This window comes from Balaenoptera ricei, chromosome 10, assembly GCF_028023285.1.
Source record: "Balaenoptera ricei isolate mBalRic1 chromosome 10, mBalRic1.hap2, whole genome shotgun sequence".
Lineage (NCBI taxonomy): Eukaryota > Metazoa > Chordata > Mammalia > Artiodactyla > Balaenopteridae > Balaenoptera > Balaenoptera ricei.
This window is the reverse complement of record NC_082648.1, coordinates 103,726,720-103,748,564: the sequence shown is the minus strand read 5'-3', so window position 1 is coordinate 103,748,564 and position 21,845 is coordinate 103,726,720. Positions and strand designations below refer to the sequence as shown.

Here is a 21,845-nt window from a genome sequence, read left to right as displayed (position 1 = left end):
CTCCCCCACCAGGCCCCATCCATCCCAGAAGCCCCGTCCCAGGGCAGGACCTCTGCACCCCTAGCCCCTCCCTGGGATGCTTCTCTTGTCTTCAACGCCTGCCCTCGTGCCCTCGCTCTAAAGAATCCTCGCCAAGTGCTCACTCCGCAGAAGCTCCAGCCTTTACCCCGCAGCTCTGTTTTTCTCTCCACTGCGCCTACTACCTTCGGCCAGTTCCTGGAGTGCTGACTGCGTGCATCTGTCTGTCTGTCTGTCCCCGACGCTCAACGTCAGCCCCTGAGTGCAGGGACCCTGGGGTCCGTTCCCAGTTCATCCCAGCGCCTACAGCAACAGCCGGTACTCTACGAACACTGGCCGAATGAAGAACCACGTGGGTACCTCACGTCAACCACCTCCGACGTCACAAGGACTCTGCAGGGGAGGCCCAACTCCCCCGTGATGGCTGATGAGACAGGAGGCTGAGTCACCTATCACACTGGCTCCCAGGCTGCACATCAGGGTCCCTTGCAGGCAGGGCTGTCCTCCAGCCCCGGGCCCTGAAGGGGCACCGAACTCAAACCCTTGCTTCCTGAGTGAACAACTCCATATCACCGCCCCCCCGCCCCCCGAAAAACCCCTCTCCTCCTCACAGCCGTCTCCCGGCATGCTCTCCGTCTTAAAGCCCAGCCCGGGTGCTCACGGGGTAACTGGACCGCGACCTTGCACCTGGCCTCATTCCCTCTGTGCTCGTGTCTGAATGTCCGGCGCCAGGCCTGCGTGTCACACACGGACGACCTCAGAGCCCGGCTGCCACCAGGCGGTCACTCGGCAGGCCTCGGGATGCACATGTTTTGCCGATGGCCAACTCACACGCCGGTTCAGACGCACGTGGTCACAACGAAAGCCTCCAAGTGTCACTTTCTTGGGCTTCAAAGCAGGCAGCCTTTGCACAAGTAAATACTGAGTCAATGCTAAGAGCGGAGTGAGCTGTTAAGTTCTATTTGCTCCTCTCATCCCCACAAGGGCGCACAAACCGAGCAAAGAAAACCAGCGCTCTGACGGACGGAGCGACGTTCTGCAGGCAGGACTGCTTCTGCGGGCGGGCGCTGCTCACGTCAGCGATTTTCTTCTTCAACCTGAGCAAATATTTGCCACTTACATCTTTCACGTAATGTGAAGATAACACATCCCACTGTCTTCCGAAGCTATCTTAACTGCCTTATAAAAACAGGCAATTTACCGGCTGTGTTTTCTCTTGCCACTAAATACAAATCCAGTAATTCACTTTGAAAGCTTTGGTTTTCGCTTTTTGGTGTTAAGAGTTGATACTTACATAGAATTCTAAAGAAAGAAAAAAAACCATAATCCCACAACCGAACAAAAGAATTTGATTTTCTATTAACCTTTCAATCTATCCATATGTACTCATTTTCCCACAAGTCTTGAAAGCTTTATTTTTAAGTACGATTTTATTTTCAAAAGTTACTCCAATGACAAAGTCCACTGGAAGATTCTAACTGGGGGCTCAGATCCTGACCCAGAACTGCAGTTCCCATCAGGCAATCTTGTTTTCACGAGCTATCTCCTTGCCACCTACCATTAGAAGCTGCTGAATGTAACCAAGAAAATATCTATAAAGTGGCCACATATGTCAATGTTATAAAAATCAAGTAGATGATAAACAGGCCAGTGCAAATGAAAATAATCAGAAGAAGTAAAATAACTAACTTTTTTTGAGTGTTTATTGAGTGCTGGGCACTCTCCTAAAAACTTCATATGTATCAATATTATCAGCAAAATCTGTACAGGTTCCCCCCCACTATCTGAAAGTAGAGTGTTTCTATGAAATCTTTCATAAGCTGAAACGGCGTAAAGCGAAAACGCAATTTTCACTTTTCACTTCTTTTCACGAAAGCAAAAACCCTCTCCGGATTTCCTTCGGTTAGGGAAAACAGGTACCGAGTAGGTCTTCCGTGAAAGCGAGGTGGTGTAAAGCGGGGGGCACCTGTGCTGCCACTGCTGTTCCTGCAGGTGAACGAGCAGGCCGAGGCCCGGAGGCTACCAGGCTCGCTCCCGGGCACACGGAGAGGAAGCCACGCAGGCAGCTGCCCCGGGAGCCCCACCCTCGCCGCCCCGGTGACGCTGCCCCCGCACCGCGCTCCGCTCCTCACGCACGGTCCCCTTCCGTCGGGCTCGGGGCACGAGCCTTCCACGCACCGAGGCCCCCAAGCTCTCCCTCCCCGAGCTCCCCACAGCCAGGGATGCTCCAGGAGCGCCAGGTCAGGGTGAGCAGCAGGTGTTCTTCTTCTGTCAAAGAACAGCTCTTGCGTCTGTAATGAGAGCAAGTCAGGAAGACCTACGGGCCCCTCGGGAGGGGCAGCTAACAACCGGCGCGGCAGCCGCAGGCAGACGGGCTCACTGCCGACCCCGCACAGAGGCCACAGCCTCTCCCTAGTACTACCGGGAAATACATTGTTAAATTTGAAAGGCGAGCAGAACAGCGTTACCACCCGTATGGAGAGGAAAGAAAGAAACGTATGTAACAACACACAGACCCAAGTACCTCTCTACGAATCACTTCTGAATCACCAAAGGAGCACGAGTAACTTTTGGGGGGAAGAACTGGCAGACACCCCGAAGCGGGGATCAGAGTTGGCTTCATCGACCTCAGGACAAACCAGCACCCTGGGCTCCTGCTACGGTGACCGAGAAGGCAAATCAATTAAGTGCTGCTCCTACCAAAACAGCCGGCCCAAATCTCACCAGGGGAACGTGAAACAAGCCACTCAGGAGGGCCTACGTTCTTCCAAGACCACAAGGCAAGGCCGGAGCGTCACTCCAGCTAACAAGACGAGAGAGAGACGTGGCAGCCGAACGCCGCGCGTGATCCTGCAGTGGATTCTGGACGAGGAAGAAAGGTATCACGGGTGCTACTGGCACAAGCGTCAGGATGTGAACGTGGGCCGTGCGTTAGCGAGCAGTGCCGCGTGGACGTTTAATTTCCTGACTTTGACAACGATATCCTGACAGCATCGAGAGGGTGTCTTTGTCCTTCGGAAATAATGGAGACTCGCGGGGCAGATGGCTCAAACGGCTCAGGAAAAGCATGTCTGCACGTAAGCACACGCACACACACAGAATGAAATGGGGCAAAACGTAAACAACCGGTGAATCTGGGCAAGGAGCGTATGGGGGCGCGCGTGCTGTTCTCGCAACTTTTCTGTAAATTTGAAATCACATCGAAATAAAAAGTTTAACACAACATATGCGCGGACCATCTCCGGAAGATGACACCCGGAACCGGGCAAAGGGGGAAAGGGGAGCTGGGGAAGGGAAAGGGCTCGTCTCCCCTCTGCACCTACCAAGAACAGCCGGCCCAAATCTCTGTGCTGTGAGACTGTGAAACGTGTGCAGGCCAAAACTGAACAAAACTAAGAAGAAAAAACCCACGGTGAGAACGGCACCCGGGCCGGAGCAGCACCTCCCGAGCTTCAGGATCTTTCCAAGGCCGCCCTCCTCCCGCCTCACCAGCCAGGCCCGCAGCTTCGGCTTCCGCAGGCTCGCCTGGGCCTGGGCCGCCTCCCTCCGCGGGCCTCACGCGCCACCTGCTGGCCACGCGGGGCACTGCCCGCCGCAGCGCCCAGCCCACAGAGCGCGACCGTGAGGGCCTACAGCCACCTCCACCCTCCCGAAAGCTCCGGCGCCGGGCAGAATGCCCAGTGCAGAGTGGCACTCAACAGGGATGCGACCCATAAATAGAAGAACACAGATCCGAGTGGAATTCCAGCAGAACCTGAAAGCAAGCACGCCTCAGTCTGGCTGCAGAGCGTCCAAGCGGGTATCATGACCCACGAGAACCACGCCTGCGACTGTCCTGCCCCCTGCCGGCCCCCCCACCCAAGACCTGTCTTGCCCCCTGCCCCCTGCAGTGCTCACACTCTACGCAGACCCGCTGGGCCCCTGCAGGAAGGTGCAAAGCCAGCCGCGGTCAGGACGTCCGTCACCGGCCCGGATCGCCGGCCCCACGACCGCTGTGAAGAACAAGGACGTCCACCTGGCCGGCCCTGCAGAGCTCCCCAAGGCGGTGCTAAGAAGCCAGAAGAGTGCAACTGGGCATTAAGGAGAAAAGATCAGAAAATGCTGATCGAATTGCAGAGGAAGCACGTTAATAAACACGTCGAGAGTAAACTTTCAGGACAAACAGCTCTCGTCTTAGTGACCTACTGGCATGAAACACAACAGACCAACCTCTCACCAGGTGAATTACACAGGGAGCAAGTGCGTTAAATGGCAGCAGACTGGCCTTCAGAGCTGCACCCCCTTTAGAAACGAGGCACAGCCGGCGTGGCCTCGCCCCCGGCGGGACTCACCGAGATCTGTGTTGGGACCGGCAAGGAGCTGTTTGAACTTGTCCAGCCGGGAGGCCTCTCTTTCACTTAAGGCTGAGCTGCTGAGGGTACTGGACTCCGGCACCCCGCCCAGTGCCACGGTCGCCGAGTGTGGGAGAGACTGGGACCTCTGCAGAGGGCCGGCGTCGCTGGCGCTTCCTGCAGAGGGAGGGGGGAGAGAACAGAGGTGAGGCTCCGGACACACCCACACCCACACCCGCCACTCAGGAGGCCTCACACACGCCTCGCTGCTCTCGCTCCGCCTCGCTGCTCTCGCTCCGTGGATCTGCCATCACCGAGCAGCGAGGACCTGGTTTCTTGGGGGTAAAATGAACGTAGCTCACACCCCTGGAGCGCGCCGGCCCTCCTGGTGGAGGGGCGCTCCCCAGTGAAACAGACGCGCCCCACGAAAAGCAAGACACTGACAACCACACAACCGGAGACCAGGTCTGTCAGGGCTGCCAGCGGTCTGGGCCTGCCTGGGTGACGCGCCCCGAGGACCTGCTGGTGTAGGGCAGGGGGGAGGATGCCCGCACGGGTCACCCGGGCCTGGCATGGAGGGAAGCCACCAAGGCACACGTGAAGGGCGCATGAAGCCCATGAAGGTGCTGAGGACTGTCTGAACGTCCCAGGTCTCCCCGAGCCCCAGGAGGGAGGTCAGGCAGGGACCGTCACCCAGAGAAAGCAAAGGAAGCTAGATCCCCCACTGCAGGTGGAGACGACGGGCCACCAGAGTGCAAGCTTGCCCAGCCCTCACCCAGGCACCACTGACCTGAGACAGACTGAAGGGCCACCCACAAGGACCCACAAGAGGGCCTGAAGTGACACAGTGCGCAGCACCCAGCACCCAGGACTGGGGACAGGCAAAGGAAAGAGCAGAGGGCCCTCAGGTCACTTGACAAAGAACCTCCAGGGACCAGCACGGGACCCACAAGCAAGAGGCCCTGAAAGGCTGTAGACCCCCGGGACTAAATCCCATTGAGCAATCATATCTTCCAAAACTGAAATTTAAAGTAAAGGGCTTCCCTGGTGGCACAGTATTCAAGAATCCACCTGCCAATGCAGGGGACACAGGTTCAAGCCCTGGTCCGGGAAGATCCCACATGCCGCGGAGCAACTAGAGCCCGTGAGCTACAACAAGGGAAGACACCACAATGAGAAGCCCACGCACAGCAACGAGGATCCAACGCAGCCAAGAATTAATCAATTAAAAAAAAAAAAGTACAGTAAAAACTAAACTCCAGGAAATGGGGCAAGGAACAAACGTGGAGTGAACATGCTAACGTCGGCTTCCGGCAGCAGTTGCCAGAAGGGAGGTGACATGCTTTACACCAAACACACGGGAAAGGCTCCCAAGGGGGCCCTCAGGGTACCGAGGAGCAAGATGGCCCAGGCTCCGGGCAGAGTCTGGTCCAGTTAAACTTCCAAAAAAGCCTGCAAACGTGGTGCAGCGCTGAGAGCACCTCCCCCTTCAGGGCTCTGGGAGGACAGGCTGGAGTGGTGAGGGGAGGGCAGAGGGGGCGGGACTCAGCTCCCCTCCCTCCTGGGGAACCTACTCTTCCCTGTGCACCTCGTGAGTCTGCAGGAGGCGCCGAGCAGGGACGGGGCACGCGGCAGCGCAGAATAAACGTGCTCACTTTTATCTATCTGCGATCGTAGAGATGCTCCGTGTGACTTTATTCCGACCCTAATGGCCCCACTTGCCCCTGAGCCCCATTCGAAGGTGGGGCTGGTGGGATCTGGAAGGTAAAGCAACAGCAACGGCCCCCAAGGAAACAGTAAGGTCTACAACCAGGCCTCCTGTCACCGTGAGTGGAAAACACGTCAGCATCCCACCTCCGGGGCCCCCGAGAGTGTGATTTAACCGCCACCCATTGGTGTCCATACAAGACCTGCTCGCAGCTGGGTCACGGTCAGCTATGGGGACAGCCCTCGCCTGGCCGATGCCCACTGAGCCCTTCCCAGCCAATGACATGCTTTGCCATTAACCCAGTGGTACCCGAAATCAAGCGAAGTGCCTCTGACTTCAGGTACAAAGGCAACAGATGTCTCAGACATTCATTAAGAAATGGAGAGCCAGAAGGTGAAGTAAAGGCCCGGGGAAGCCAGCCTACGAGCCCACACTCCACCACCACTGAGCTTTGAGGCCGCCATCTCCCCAGGGCCGAAGGGCAAAGCTGACGCAGCAGGGAGGCCCTGCGGGCGCCGCGCAGGGTGACATCTGCTCCCCGCGGGGGCTCACGATTGGGACGGGCAGTGGCACAGACGCTGGCAGAGACACAGCCACACGGCGGGAGAAGCCACGCTCTAACTGCACCGTGCCCGGCGGTGGAACGTTCCAGGACATTCAGAATTTCAAAGCGCTGCTCACAGGAGCAGTAACCGCAAAGGTCTCTCACCGGAGGCAGAGGCCCCGCCCCCGGCCCCAGGCAGCACTTCCCTGTGCAGGGACGGGCGTGGCTGCCAGGCCCTGAGGACAGCTCGGGTTACATCACCAGCATCTAACTGCCCAGGACGCCCAGGAAGCACAAAGAGGACCGGGACGTGGTCCCGCCTCTGTGGCTCACAGGGTTGCAGCATCAGCTGCAGAGCCCACGAGCAGGAGGAACTCGGTGCCTGGGGACGCCTGCCCGGCCCGGGCACACAGGAGGTGGTCAGAGTGCCCGTCACGAGTCACAGGAATTTTCCATCAACCTGTAAAAGCCCTAACTGGGTGTCCTTCCATTTTTAAGCTCTAATACTTCAAAGTTCTCCCTATTTTAAAGAAAAATAGTTCACATTCCAATACAAATACTGATCAAATGAAATAATTCACACCTAAGAAGACTGTAACATTTTAGAAGTTAATTTCTGCAAAGCGTTTTTGAAAACTAGACCTAAGTATGAAAGCTAATTCTGCAGCTACCAACAGGTAAACTTAGGCTACGGTGATGATCTCACTTTCTTATCGGTAAGCAAGGGGCGAGCACACTAACCCCCAGGAGACCCTGGGGAGAGAGATTAGAGGGTGTGTGGCCGCACCGCTGCCCCCTGCCCCCAGACCCCCACAATCACCCCCTCACCTCCTTAACACTGCCGCCTCCCCAGGGAGGGTGCCCTGACTGCCCGATTTAGGACCACAGCCCAGGCCCCACCCTGCTCTGGGGACCGCTCCCCACCTCCGTTCTGACCCCTGGCCCCTGCCACCTTCGAGCCCTTGTGCCTCCTCACACCTCGTGTGCAGGCTGCTGTCTGTCCCCCTCGCCAGAAGGGACACTCCACGGGGCAAGGACTTCCATTCAGCTTGTCCCCTGGGGCAGCCTGAGCCCAGAGGACAATGTCTCACCCATCACAGATGCTCGTTAAACAACTGTGTTGTTTTCTATCTCAGCCCCTCCAACCCAAAAAGAGCAAAAGTGACGAAGGCAGTGCCAGGCACGTGGATACGAGAGGCAGACGTGAGCTTGCCCTGGCGGAGTTTATAATTCAAAGCTGGCAATTCCAAAGAGCAGACACCCACCCCTACAAGCCCTGAGCCCACGCGTCTGTGTCCTGGAGGGAATCGCCAGAAGCCGCCGAGGGAGGTCCAGACCCGGAACGTGCAGCTGGCCCAGCCCCTGGCCTGGAAACACCCGCGGCAGCAGCCAGGGTGTCCTGACAAGGGCGGGGTCCCCCAAGCAGCCCACGAAAGCTCCCGGCCGGCCACTCCATCTGCAGGGGAGACGCACTCAGCCAGGAGGACCAGAGAAAGTGCGCTGCCTCTGCTGCCCATGAGGCCCGCTGCCGCTCGGGTCTAGGAGCCGCAGGGCGGGGACCCTTGCTGCGCGGGAGGATGGGGCCCTCCCCACCCCGGTGAGCGGCCTCCAGCCCCGCTTTCTGGAGATGGGCCCCAGCTCTGCAGCCCTCGCCTCCCACCTGCGGGACAGGACGTGCGGCTCTCGCTGACAGACTTCACCAGCCGGAGGTCACCACTCGGGACCGAAGGAGGCTCCACCGAAGGCTTTGGCTTCTGCTCGGGCCCCAGAGCCCCCGGCAGCTTGTGGCAGCCCTGCCGCTGGCTGTGGTTGCGCAGGACGCGGTTGGCCGTCTCCATGACGACCGCGGTGTTCAGGCTCTCGGCCGCCATGGCCAGGAGCTCGTCGTCATCCTCGCCGGCATCCCAGGCATCGCTGGTGTTGCTCTCAAACTCCTGGAAGGTGCTGACTCGCTTGGCCTTCACCGGCGTGGTCGGCACCTTGGGTGTGGCCTTGAGCAAGCTGCAAAGCAAAGGCAGCTTTTACTTGCGCCTCGGGGGGCTGAGCGTGGTCACCCACAACCGGTCAGAGAGGAGACCCCGGGTGAAAAGGTACACAAGCGAGCCGAGAGTGAAGTGAAAAAGCAAACACGATGCAGAGACATCCAGAATGAGACAAAGCTCACAGGATGCAGTGACAGGGAAGGAGGAGAGGTTTTCTGGGAGAGTCACGCTGCGTGTTCGCCCCACAGACCAATGTATGAGGACACACAGCACCGCCCAGCGATAGTGCACAGCCCTGCCCCGCTGACCCACAAACACCCTCTCACCCCGACACCTCCGCAGACCCCCTAAGGCAGCAGCTGGCGGTGTGGGTCAGGAGAGACTGTTCGCGGGACACAGGCCCTTGGCAGGTGGACCTGGACACGGGACAATTTCAAGGATGCCCACAGCATGACGACTCAACACTGGCCCCACCGAGTGTCGGGAGCTTATCCGACACGTGTGGTCCTCCAGGGCCAGCCCTGCCCCACATCCGCCCCTGCTGGAGGAGCCCAGACACACAAGCAAGCTGCGGGCAGTGGGCAGAGAGCAGGGGAAGTCAATTAACCCTTATCAGCTACATGGTCTGCAAAAAATTTCTCTTGCGGGTTTTCTACTTTTTTGATGGTGTCTCCTTTGAAGCACAAAAGGTTTTAATTTTGATGACGTCCAATTTATCCTTTTGCTGTTGTTGCTTTTGGTGTGTTCTAAGAAGCCTGTCTCCCGATCTAAGCTCACAAAGAATTGCCAGCCCCGCCCTGGCCCACAGGCAGCCCACGACCCCGCACAGGCTGCCCGCCTTGGGCCATGGCTTCCACGTCTGCCCTCCTCCGAGGATGGGCTATGCAAGGCCAGCAGCGCCTCACACAAAGCAACTGCTTGATGCGTGTTGGCTGAGTGAAAGGCCACTTTCCTCCCCCTCGGGAATTCCAAGGAGCTGGGGGGGGGGGGGTCACCACAGCCCCCCAAAACCTGGCCTGAAATGAGAACAGCCTTGCGAGATTGGAGGCGTCACTTACGTGCCATGTAACAGTGGATCAAATGGGGGGTGCTGGGCGCCATACACATGCTGGATGCTATTCAGAAAGAAAGGAAAACAAATTAGCTTCTCCTCGGCTTTCCCAGGAGCCCCCCACTGACTCAGGAAGAAGACCAGCTCCTTGAACCCGCGCCCGAGGGAGCAACTCCGGCCACCGCAGGGTCACGAGGGAGCGTCTGGAAGGAATGAATGGCGCCGTGCAAGCCCACGCCCCGCACACAAGCAGGGCATTCAGCCTCCCTGCGAACGGGCCTCACTGAGGGACCCACGGCCCCAAGGGTGTCACCACAGAGCCTCGGGCATCGACTAGGGGAGTTGGTGAGGCTTCCTGCAGCCTCTGCCCTCAGACTAAAAGACTGACCATGAAACGCCCGTCGCGAAGTTCTCCTCTGGTACCATTCTGTCTAAAGATGGAATACAGAATTACAAAGAGAAGAGAAATATAATTTTGTTAAAAGACTTCATGGTTTCACTATGAAGTCTGTGTTCATCAGAGTAGATCTGGAAAAGAGACGGAAACAGAGTAACCCGCCAGCACGCTGGTCAGCGGAGCGACCTCACCCACGCCCCTTCCTCCTCTCGATGCCCAGCCAGGGGCAGCCGTGGGACCCGGGGCCAGCGGTCAGAAAGAGACAAAGGAGAAACGCTTAGCTGGCACACCCCTGGCCCTTAGCTTTCCCCTTCTTCTGGCCCGGAACACACACATGAGGCCAAGAGGTGCCTCAGCCATCCTGCCCCCGGGGAGAAATAAACACGAGTTAAAACTAAAGCCTCCCTGGAAGAAGGGCAGTGGGGTGGGGGGTGGCGGCGGAGATGGGGAGAGCGCGGGTCTCCAGCAGGTTTGAGAGCTGCCAGCCCGACCTTGGACCTCGGACTTCATGGCATGAAATGAACAAGCCCCTGTTTGTTGACGCCACAGGCACTCACAGTCCTAAGTGACGCGGTCCACGTGGAACAGACAGCCACTGTGACACTGACGCAGAGCCTCGCAGGGTGCGTGTGTGTAAAGACAGACACAGACACTCAGGTGTTCAGTATATAGATGAAGTCTTCTTAGCTTTTTAAAACAGAATGAAATCCTACCTTGTTTACTTAGTAATGTATCACAACTATTTCCCCATATTACTGTTCTTCAATTTACTTAAATCCATTTATTTACTTTATATATATTATGTGATACACACGAAAAATATACGCAGCTTATGCACATTTAAAAACATAATACTGAGGGCACGTGGGATTTCCCCATACCTTTCTCTGCAACTCCCATAAATCTATAATTATTTTCAAGTTTTGTAAGTTTTTTACAAATCTTAATAATATGAGTACCACCTCCCTGGACAATCTCCCCTCTAATTTCACACTGTCCCACCATATGGTTACACGGTAATTTGTTTAACCAGTGTTGACCGTGAGATATTTAACTTGTTTAAAATTGTGTGTGATTATAAAAGCAGCAATGAACTTCTCTGGGGACAATACTTTCACACAAATATAACTTCTAGAGGATGAAGTCCCAGAGAAGGCAGGCCTGGGACACAAAGGATGCCCGTATGGACCGTAGTTATAAACGGCTGGCCCCTGAACAACGCGGTGTGTGGGCACCAACCCGCCGCACAGTTGAAAATCCGAGCGTTGCTTCCAGTCGGCCCTCCGTGTCCACGGCTCCTCCTACCTGCAGTTCTGCGCGCACAGCTTCAGCCCACCCAGATGGTGCAGGGCTGCAGTATTTACTCCTGAAAAACACCCGCTTGTAAGTGGACCCACGCGGTTCAAACCCGTGTTATTCAAGGGCCCACAGTAGGGACCATGAATCATTGCTATCTGATGGGAGAAAAGGGGTCTCAATGCTGCTTGTGCACCTTCTCGATTATTGGGGAGGCTGAGCGATCTTGAAACATATTTTGCTCATCTGTGCTGCTTCTTTTTGTAAACTGCCTGTTCGGACCCTTTGTCCATTTTTCTAAGGGGCTGTTCACCCTTTTCTCACTGATTTGTAAAAACCTCTCTGTAAACAGAGGATTCCTTTGTCACTGAGGCAGTGAGGTGGGCAGAATAAGGGCCCCAAAAAACATCACCTACCAATCCCAGCACCTGTGAACGTGTCACCTCACACTGTCACAGGGAAGAACCTTTTTTTATTCTATCACAAGTTCATCACTAAAGGGCTGTTGCCTATAAGCTTAAATTATACATAGTGGCCCATCTCTGGGAACCCTGCCTCCCAGGTCATGAGCATTAAGCTAAAATACCTTTGTTTAGCTCACAGGAAACCTCCTGACCAGGCCCACCTGTGAATGACTGCAGGCAGGAAGAAATGAACACATCCTCTCTGGGGGCTGATGGGAACCAGGAAATGTTTGACTTTACCCCCTCCCCTGTTCGTATAAAAGGAGCCTGAATTCTAACTCAGGCAAGATGGTTCTTTGGGGGCACGAGCCCACCATCCTCTTGGTCTGCTGGCTTTCTGAATAAAGTCGTTACTCCCTGTCCCAACAACTCGCCTCTCGATTATTGGCCTGTCACACAGTGAGGAGTACGAGCTGGAACTCGGTAACAAATTTTGGGAAGCCATCTAGGAGCCTTGCTGCTCTCGTGGCCAGCCGCCCCAGTCGGGGAACTTTCAGGTAAGGCCCTAGAAGCTGCCAGGACTACTTATTCTGAGGATCTGCCCTCCAAAGCTCCCTGAAATGACACCGGCTACCCCAGCGCTTGGCAGCTGGATCAAGGAATCGACATTTGGGGAGCCGACGGGCTCCATACAGTAGGATTAGGTCGCTCCAGTGTGCACAGCCGGAAACTTTATTTCCTCTCCGTTTGGGGCTTTTTCACTGGAATAAGCCAATTTGTTTTGTATTTGAGTGGAGTACCCTGTCGGAGAGTGGAAAGAGTTGTTGGACTCCTACCCGATTTGTGAACCGGTTCGTTGGTTTCTTTGGATGCTAGCATTTGTGTGTGCCCTTTGTGTTTTGTCTTGAAAAGGGGGGAATGTTTCAACTATCCCTAAAGAAAGTCCTCTGAGGTGCATTTTGGATAAGGGATCTGATTACAGCTCTGAAGCATGGGTGAGTGGAAGACGATATTGTAACAACGTGTGGCCACAGTACCTGTTAGGATCTCCACAGGGGGTTTAGAAAGGGTTATCTTGGGACCCTGTGCACCCTGTACTGCTACTCTTGCTGTGTTAACATGCCGTTTATGGTCTCCTGATGGTCTCCTGTGTCCTTGGTATATGTAAAACCCCAAGACCAAACTTGAGGGTTTATTTAGGATTTTGTTTGTTCTTTTGTTTCATTTTGTTTGGTACTGTTTCTCCACTAACAGCCAAATCAGTTTTGTGATGCTTATAACTTTTACTGATATTAAATGGGGGAAAGGAACAGGAAAAAAAACCTGTCCTTGTCCAAGAGTGGGACATTCGAGGAAAAAGAGAAAGGTTCCACTTGGTTCCTAAAATCACCAAAAGCTACAAACAAATAGAAGTGTCTCTTCCATAAATACTAGTAAAAAGGGTTTAGCTATAGTATACAGGTGACCTTGATTTGTCCCATTTGCCAGAAACCCAATTTGAATCCAACCTCTTTTATAACTGATGGGTTTTACATTGTTGTACCTGATTCACGGCTAGAATTTTGGAATGGGAACTATGAGGTCCCTGTGTTTGTTTGTGTTTGCACATGATTTATAGATGTGTGGCACTGCCAAAATTAATCTGTAAGAGAGCTCTACTTAATTGGCTTAAAGGAAATTAAGTGCTTATAAATACTCAAATATAAAAGAAACTGGCCAGAATGAGTTTCAGGTTCACGCGATCTAGGAAATACTCAGTATTAACATCTGGTGTTAAGGTTAGCTTAAGCTTGTTGGTTTGATACAGATATGACTTTAGAGTCATCACCACTAAGTAGAATACTTTCACTGTACCTGGGTTTACTAGAAATCAAATAAGACCTTATCCCTATTACAAAGTTTGTCAGCAAGAAAAATAACAGTGTGACGAAGCTTTTAAGTAAGTAAAATAGAGGTAAATGAAGTAGAGAGTTTTGGGTAAACTGCAGGAATAATGTTCTGGGAATGTCTGTCTGGAATAGTCTCTCCAGATTTCCATAACTCAAAACTAAACAAGTTCTAAGATAAGATTGAACTTAATTAAAATCTCAGAGGTAAAGTGGTACAAGACCTGAATTTGGTTCTCTAAGAGGACGAAGTTTTCTTAAAATATTGAACTGCTTTTGGTAAAAGAATGTGAGTTTAAGTGATCTGTATTTGCCATTGAGATCTTTTATTATCACTGGTTAAAAATGTTTTGATATTTTTGACAAACTTCCCAAAGATCAAGTTCTAAGTGGGGTTCATTTGACCTCTGGCTAACTTTTGGATTTTCCGGAGGGTCCCTGGAACACCTCAAATTACTTGTTTTCCCTCCATCTCAGAGAGAGGAATATTAAACTCATTGGGCTTATGTGGTGTGTTGAACTGCAGGAGAGGCACTGTCAAATGAGTAATGATAAAACTTCTTAGATCGTATCACATGGGTAAATGTTATATTCTAGAAATTATATGGAACTCCTAAAATTCTGGTATATCCTGGTAAAGACATCAGTCATAATTATAGAAATTATCTTAAATTGTTTGCCACAGCAGTAATCAAGTTTTTGTTCAACTGCACTGTAATCCCAGCTGGTTGATGCCAAAGCAAAAAGGCAACCTTTTAATGGTTAGATGATCAACTGCTATCTATGGTTTTAAGTGGCTTTTGAACGACTCTATAGCTATTTTGTGGAGAAAAGCAGGGAAGAAAGATGAAATCCTTTATGTGCAAGCACTGGTACTGTTATCAGGGAAAATAAGGAAGGGAATGAGAATGGGCACACATTGCTTCAAACCTTCACTCCTCTGGCTGAGCTGGCGTCCCAGCCACTCTGGCGGTTCTGCCAATATATCCACCCCGTCCACTACCTCCCGTTCCCGACACTGGGGCTCAGGACCTCCCCTCCTTCTAGGGATCAATTAGAAAAGCCTGTGTTAGCTTCTGGGGCACAGGGACTAGGTCTGGTATCGCCATCTGAGACCCGACAGGGCACCCAATTTGGGCCAGGAGCCACTTCGGGACATCATGGCTATTTCCCTTATGCCATTATCTCACAGGGGGACTAAATGCAAATGACCAGCTGGCTGGGTTTCTCAGACTTCTCTAACTGGAAAGATGGCAACCCTCGTTCAGGGTCCTCTGCACCTGAAGCCCGCCTGGCAGCACCCACAGCTGAGCCAAATGGGGACCCCAGTGAGGGAGGAAGGCCCCATTTTGGCAGGGCTTTGAAAAGGGAAACCAACGTTAAAGAGTTTGAACAATATTCAAGAAATTCAGCAAAACAAATGAAGACCTCTCTGAATTTTTGGAGAGGATTTATCAGGCCTACAGACGTCACACTAATGCAGATCCCGAGGTCCCTGAAAATATTAGAATGGTAAATCTGACCTTTTGGAGCAAAGCGCTTCAGATATCAGGAGAAAGTTGCAGAAATGAGATGGTGAATTTGGAATCAACCCTTCTCGATTGGTAGATGTTGCTTTTAAAGTGTTCAACAGGGAACAACGACAGAAGAAAGAAGACGCAAGACGACACGCCACTTTTTTGGCAGTGGCGCTGGATTCCCGGAAGGAGGGGTGAGCCCTCACTGGGGAAAGAACAGCGTGCTGTGAGGAGGAGGAACACTGGCAAACAGACTGCCCTCGGCGAAAACAGAACAGTCAGAGCAAGAGCCTCTCGCACGGTAGAAAGACAGGAACGCTCGGAAGAGGCCCAGGGGCTCCCTTGGACTTGAGGCGCCTAATTCCCCACAGGAGCCCCAGGTAAAACCGACAGTGGGAAATGAGCTGACTGTCTTTCTGACAGACCTCACCCTGAAGTTTTTCACCAAAACGCGTTGACATCAGAGTCCAGAACACACGCTTTTTTTTTTTTTGCCGCAGCACATAGCTCGTGGGATCTTAGTTCTCCAACAAGGGATCGAATCCGGGCCCGCGGCAGTGGAAGCGCAGTCCTAACCACGGGACCGCCAGGGAAGACCCCCAGAACACGCTTTAAGCCTACAGATGGAGCTCATGAAAATCCCAGAAAAGGAGACAGAGCTCTTTCCCCCAAGGTCTTTAAAAATAACCCAGAGCCTGCTGTCAGACCTCCCCAGATGGAGACTCAACACAGAGGAACCTGCCCCACCGAGGACTGAAAAACAGACTTTCCTCAAATGCCTTGAACTGCAAGAAATTTCAGACACCTGCTAGTGTTTGTGTGGACGCTCTTTCAGGACGGGTGGAAACATATGCCACCTGGACAGAAAATCTCTGACGTGGTTAAAGCCCTCCGTAGGGAAATTATCCCGATTTGGATGACGGCATTAAAACAACATTCATCCTGGAGACCACAATCAACAGGAAAAACCAAGAAAATGAATCATACATTAAAAAGGAACGTCGCTAAAACATGTCAAGAGACACTGAACTTGGGATAAGGCCTTGCCAGTTGCGCTGCTACGGATCAGTGGCTGCCAGAAGCGGGCTTAAATTAAGCCCCTTTAGAATACTGCATGGCAGGCCATTGCAGGTGTGTGCCCAGGCAGGAGAATCTATAAATGCTAAAGACCTAGCGGTGGCCAATCCCATTAAAACTTCGGGCGCTATTTATTCATGAGTTTACCTCCAACAGGCCTGGCCATCCAACCGAAGTAGACGGGAATTCCATCTCCATTGCCCATTGGAGAAGAGGCAACCAATTTGTTTAATTGTGTCCAAATAAATAGCACCGGAATTTAGTATATGTATTGGGAACTGGAACCAAAACCCCAAGTTCAGTTACGAACCAGACAACAAAGTGCTAAGAGGCTTCGTCGGGCTCAAACAGTTGTAGATAAAAAGGACTAACTGAAGATTCTAAGGAGTATTCATCACCTCCGTTCAGCAGAATGGTCTTCATTCCTTTTCCCACAGGACCGCTGAATGGATGCTGACGGGGGAATAGTAATAGGGAAGAACCTTTGTATCCTATCACAAGTTCATCACTAAAGGGATATTGCCTGTAAGCTTAAATTATACATAGTGGCCCATCTCTGGGAACCCTGCCTCCCAGGTCATGAGCGTTAAGCTAAAATACCTTTGTTCAGCTCACAGGAAACCTCCTGCCCAGGCCCACCTGTGAATGACCGCAGGCAGGAAGAAATGAACACATCCCCTCTGGGGGCTGATGGGAACCAGGAAGCGTTTGACTTTACCCCCTCCCCTTTTCGTATAAAAGGAGCCTGAATTCTAACTCAGGCAAGCTGGCTCTTTCGGGCACGAGCCCACCATCCTCTTGGTCTGCTGGCTTTCTGAATAAAGTCGCTACTCCCTGTCCCAACAACTTTTCTCTCGATAACTGGCCTGTTGTGTAGCGAGCAGTACCAGCTTAGACTCGGTAACAACACAGCAGAGGGGGCTTTTTAGATGTGACTAAGGGCACACACCTTGGGAGAGCATCCTGCGTTATTCAGGTGGGTTCAATCTAATCACAAGTCCTTAAGTGGAAAACCTCCCCGGCTGTGGTTGGGGGGCGGATCGTGACCATGGAGGAAGGCTCAGAGCGAGGCTGCACGGCTGGCTTTGAAGATGCAGAAAGGGGGCCATAGTCAAGGCAGCCTTGAGAAGCTGGAGAGGTAAGGAGATGGTTTCTCCCCTAGAGGCTCCAGAAAGCCCTGCCAACACCTTGGTTTTAGCCCAGTGAGACCTGTGTGCAGACTTCTGACCTCCAGAACTGTAAGATAATAAATGTGTGTTGTTATTAGCCAGGAGGTTTGTGGTAATTTGTTTCGGCAGCAATGGAAAACAAATACAGGTAGCAAATCTGTTTTCCTGGTATGTGGGAGGCTTAAAGGTTTATGTTAAGTCATCACACTTTTATCCTTTACGGAGGGTTCTGCTTTGAGGACTATACTTGGAAAAGCCCACCCCTACTGCCCTAGTCCATTCAGGGTGCTATAATAAAAAATACCATGCACTGAGCAGCTTATAAACAAAGTCTCATGGTCATGCAGGCTGGGAAGTCCAAGATCAAGGCATCTGCACTTTTAGTGTCTGGGGAGAACTCCCTTCCTGGTGTGCAGACAGACATCTTCTCCCTATATCCTTACATGGCAGAATGGGTGAGAGAGCCCTCTGGGGTCTCTCTTATAAGGACACTAATCTCATTCATGAGGGCTCCACCCTCATGACATAATCACCTCCCAAAGGCCCCACTTCCTAACACCATCACATTGGGGGTTAGGATCTCAACATATGAATTGGGGGGGGGGGGGCACACAAACATAACACCTAAGTCCATAACACCTAAGACTGCATAAATATGAGCTTGTTTCATATTTCTGTGGTTTCATTTTTTACCCGTGTTTTCAATCGCCTAAAATTTATTTTATTTTGCTATATACTACCTAGTAGGAAACTTCTTTAAAAAGTAACCTATTAGTCCAATTTATTAAACAACCTACCCTTTCCGCCACTGGTTTGAGGATATCATCTTTAATAATACATTAAATTATTATATATAGGTAATTTTTTCAGTTTCCTATGCCATTTCTATTCAGTTTTCCATTCCTGTGCCCGCAGCACAATATTTAAATCAGGTAAAATGTTCTTTTTTCATCCTAAAACTTCTCAGCAAAATTTAACAAACATTTGACAATGCCACTTTGTGATGGGCGTTATGATGGGTGTTGGGCAGGCACAGATGAGCACACTATAGTCCAAACTCTTAAGGACCTTGCAGTCTACTTATAATAGCAAAAACCGAACGGGCATTGTAACGCTCCATGAGAATTCCTACAATAACATGCCACAAGGGTACCTAAACCCAGTCTTACGGAACAAGGAAGGTTCCTTGAGGAAAAATCCCTTAAACTGAGACCTATGAAATGAATAGGAAGAGTGAGGTAGACAGAACATTCCAAACAAAGAGAACAACACAGTAAGACCCTGAAGGCACGGGAGAGGGTGAAATGGTTGGGAAATGAAAGCCACAGCTGGTGGCCTGTCACCAGAGTGAGGAGAAGGCAAGTGCCAGGTCAGACCTCCCCTCGAGGTCCTGGGACACCAGAGTACAGAGGGGCCTGAAGACCCCAGTCCAGCCCTCACTCCACAGAGGAGGGGAGGGGCTCTGAAGAGGCCTGTCTTTGTTGTGATCCGAAAGCAAGGCAGTGACCCTCCACTTGCCCCGTGAGGACACCTCTGCGGTGGGCAAGGCCCATGGGGCGGTCACGTCGGGCCCGGAGGGGCCCTGGAGGAGGAGCTTCTCCCAAAGGCAAGAAACACACAGGAAGGGGGAGGGACAACACCATGCCCACCCCACTGTGTGCCAACCGCTCAGCTTCAGCCTTTCCCAACAGCCTCCGAATCTGCTCCAGATTCCTGTTTGCTCTTCAGCATGAGATACGGCAGACAATAAAACATAGAGCATAACAGCCGTGGTGAACAGATTTAGCTTCGTTCCAAACTCAGTGTGTTCGTTCCTCTTATCCTCATGACCCAGCAGGCAGATATGGCTATGAGAAACTGAGGGACAGAAAGCTTAAGTGGCCTGCCTGAGGTCACACCCAGCTAGCAGGTTGCAAGGCCAACTTAAAAGCACCTAGAACATAAATACCCACACAAACACCACAGTGTCACTTTGGTTCCATCCAAAACCCTATCATTTGGGGGCTTCCCTGGCGGTCCCTGGTTAGGGCTTGGTGCTTTCGCTGTGGGGGCCAGGGTCGATCCCTGGTCTGGGAACTAAGCCCCTGCAAGCCTCGCTGCACGGCCGGAAAAACAAAAACAAAAACCCTATCATTTTGTCATACAATAGATTTGAAACCCTCCCCAATTCTACTGTCCTATGAGGTAACTACCAAGCTGAATCTGACATTTAAAATTCTCACACAAGTGTTTATACCTTTACTGCAGACTTGTGCATCTCTAGGCAACCTATGATATTATTCTGCATGTTTGTAAAGATTAAGTTAATATTATTTTATAATATACACATCTTTATATATCTTTTTGCAGCTTTATTTTCTCTCAAGATGGTTTTTTTGTGTGTCAGTGTTAACACATGTAGCTCCAGTTTTGTTGTCCTGTGAGGTTTCATTTTGTGTGTGAAGGGGGGTGTTTCAGCACTAAACCAACTTTTCAAAAGAATTTTTACAGAGAAACACAGCACAGGCAGAAGCAGAGCTGTTCTGGTAAAGGGGAGAAAAGCAGGAGCCCATCCACTTCCCAACTCACTCTGAGGCCAGAATTACCCTGATACCAAAAGCAGACAAGAACATCACAAAAGAAAACTACAGGGAATTCCCTGGTGGTCCAGTAGTTAAGACTCAGTGCTTTCACTGCCGTGGTCCCGGGTTTAATCCCTGGTCAGGGAACTAGGATCCTGCAAGCTGCGCGGCCAAAAAAAAAAAAACTACAGACCGGTATCTCCTATAAGTATACACACAAAACTCCTCAACAAAATACTAGCAAACCAAATCCAACAACATTAAAAAAGGATTATACATCACGACCAAGTAGGATTTATCCAAGGAACGCAAGGCTGGCTTAAAACCTGAAAATGCCAATAGGAAAAAGGACAAAACCACACAATGATTTCAATAGTCACAGAAAAAGCACCTGATAAAACTCAACACCCCTTCATGATAAAGATGCTCAACAAACTAGTAATAGAAGGAAACGTCCTCATCCTGATAAAAGACATCTACAAAAAACCCATATCTAACATCATACCTAAGGTGAATGACAGAATGTTTTCCCCCTAAGATCAGGAACAAGACAAGGATGTCCATTCTCACCACTTTTGTTCAATATTGTACTGGAGGTCTTAGGGCAATTAGGCAAGAATGAGAATAAAAGCCATCCAGATTAGAAACGAAGAAGTAAAATTAACTAGATGATATAATCTTATATACAGAAAATACTAAAGAATTCACTAAAAAAGTAGTGAAACTAAAAAATTCAGCAAGGCCTCAACATACAAGACGAACATACAAATATTAATTGTATTTCTATCCATTCGCAATGAACAATCCAAAGATGAAATTTAAAAAACAACTCCACTTTTAATAACATCAAAAAGAATGATATGTTTAGGAATAGATTAACAAAAGATGTATAAAACTTATACTCTGAAAACTAAAAACTACTATTGAAAGAATTGAAAGAAAACCTAAATCAATGGAAAAATACCCATGTTTGTATTAGAAGACGTAATATTGTTAAGACTACAGCACTCTCTAAATTCACTACAGACTCAATGCAATCCATATCAAAATACCAGGCAGCTTCTGCGTAGAAATCAATAAGATGACCCTGAAATTCACATGGAAGCTCAAGAGACCCAGAATGACCAGGTTAAAACACTCTTGAAAAAGAACAAAGTTGGAGGACTCACTCCTCCAGATTTCAAAACTTACTAAAAGATTCGGTAATCAAGTCAGTATGGTACTGGCATAAGGATAAACATAGAGATCAACGGAATAGAACTGAGAGTCCAGACTCCTCACATTTACAGTCAATTGATTTTTTTTTTTAATGGTGCCAAGACCCTTCACTGGAGAAAGAACTGTCTTTCAACAAATGGTGCTGGGACAACTAGATAACCACATGCAAAGAAAAAAGCTGCACCCTAGATGGATAGGTAAACAAAATGTGGTATACCCATAAAATGGAATATTACTCAGCTATAAAATGAAATGCTGATACACGCTACAACATGAAGAACCTTGAAAACATTATGCTGAGTACAGGAAGCCAGTCACCAAAAAATCCCCACATTATTATACGACTCCATTTATATGAAATGTCTGTAATGGACAAATCATACTATAGAGACAAAGAAGATTAGCGGTTTCCTGGGGTGGGGGGTGGGAAGCCGGGGTGACCGCTAATGAGTACAGGGTTTCTTTTTGAGATGGTAAACACGTTCTAAAATTGTCTGTGGTGAGAGTTATACAACTTTTTCAATACAATATAATATCATTGAATTTTACACTTTAAATGAGTGAATGGTGGCGTATGTGAATTAAAATAGGTGAATTATGATATGTGAATCTCAGTAAAGATGAAACGTTTTTAAAAGGCAATACAGCTTCCACTTGGTTCTCCTGGCCACCATGCTGTGAGGAAG

At 50.7% G+C, this 21,845-nt stretch overlaps 1 protein-coding gene across 3 annotated transcripts in view; it reads right to left on the bottom strand.

The window, feature by feature from the left end:
* TBC1D22A (TBC1 domain family member 22A) overlaps positions 1-21,845 on the bottom strand; it is a 318,315-nt gene that overhangs the window by 280,182 nt on the left and 16,288 nt on the right. For all 3 annotated transcript variants that reach the window (XM_059937195.1, XM_059937194.1, XM_059937196.1), the window contains exons 2-4: positions 9,642-9,698; positions 8,262-8,602; positions 4,350-4,526 (exon numbers count right to left, since the gene is read on the bottom strand). In XM_059937195.1, coding sequence (XP_059793178.1) covers positions 4,350-4,526; positions 8,262-8,602; positions 9,642-9,698 — 575 coding nt within the window. The remainder of the gene's footprint in view (positions 1-4,349; positions 4,527-8,261; positions 8,603-9,641; positions 9,699-21,845) is intronic.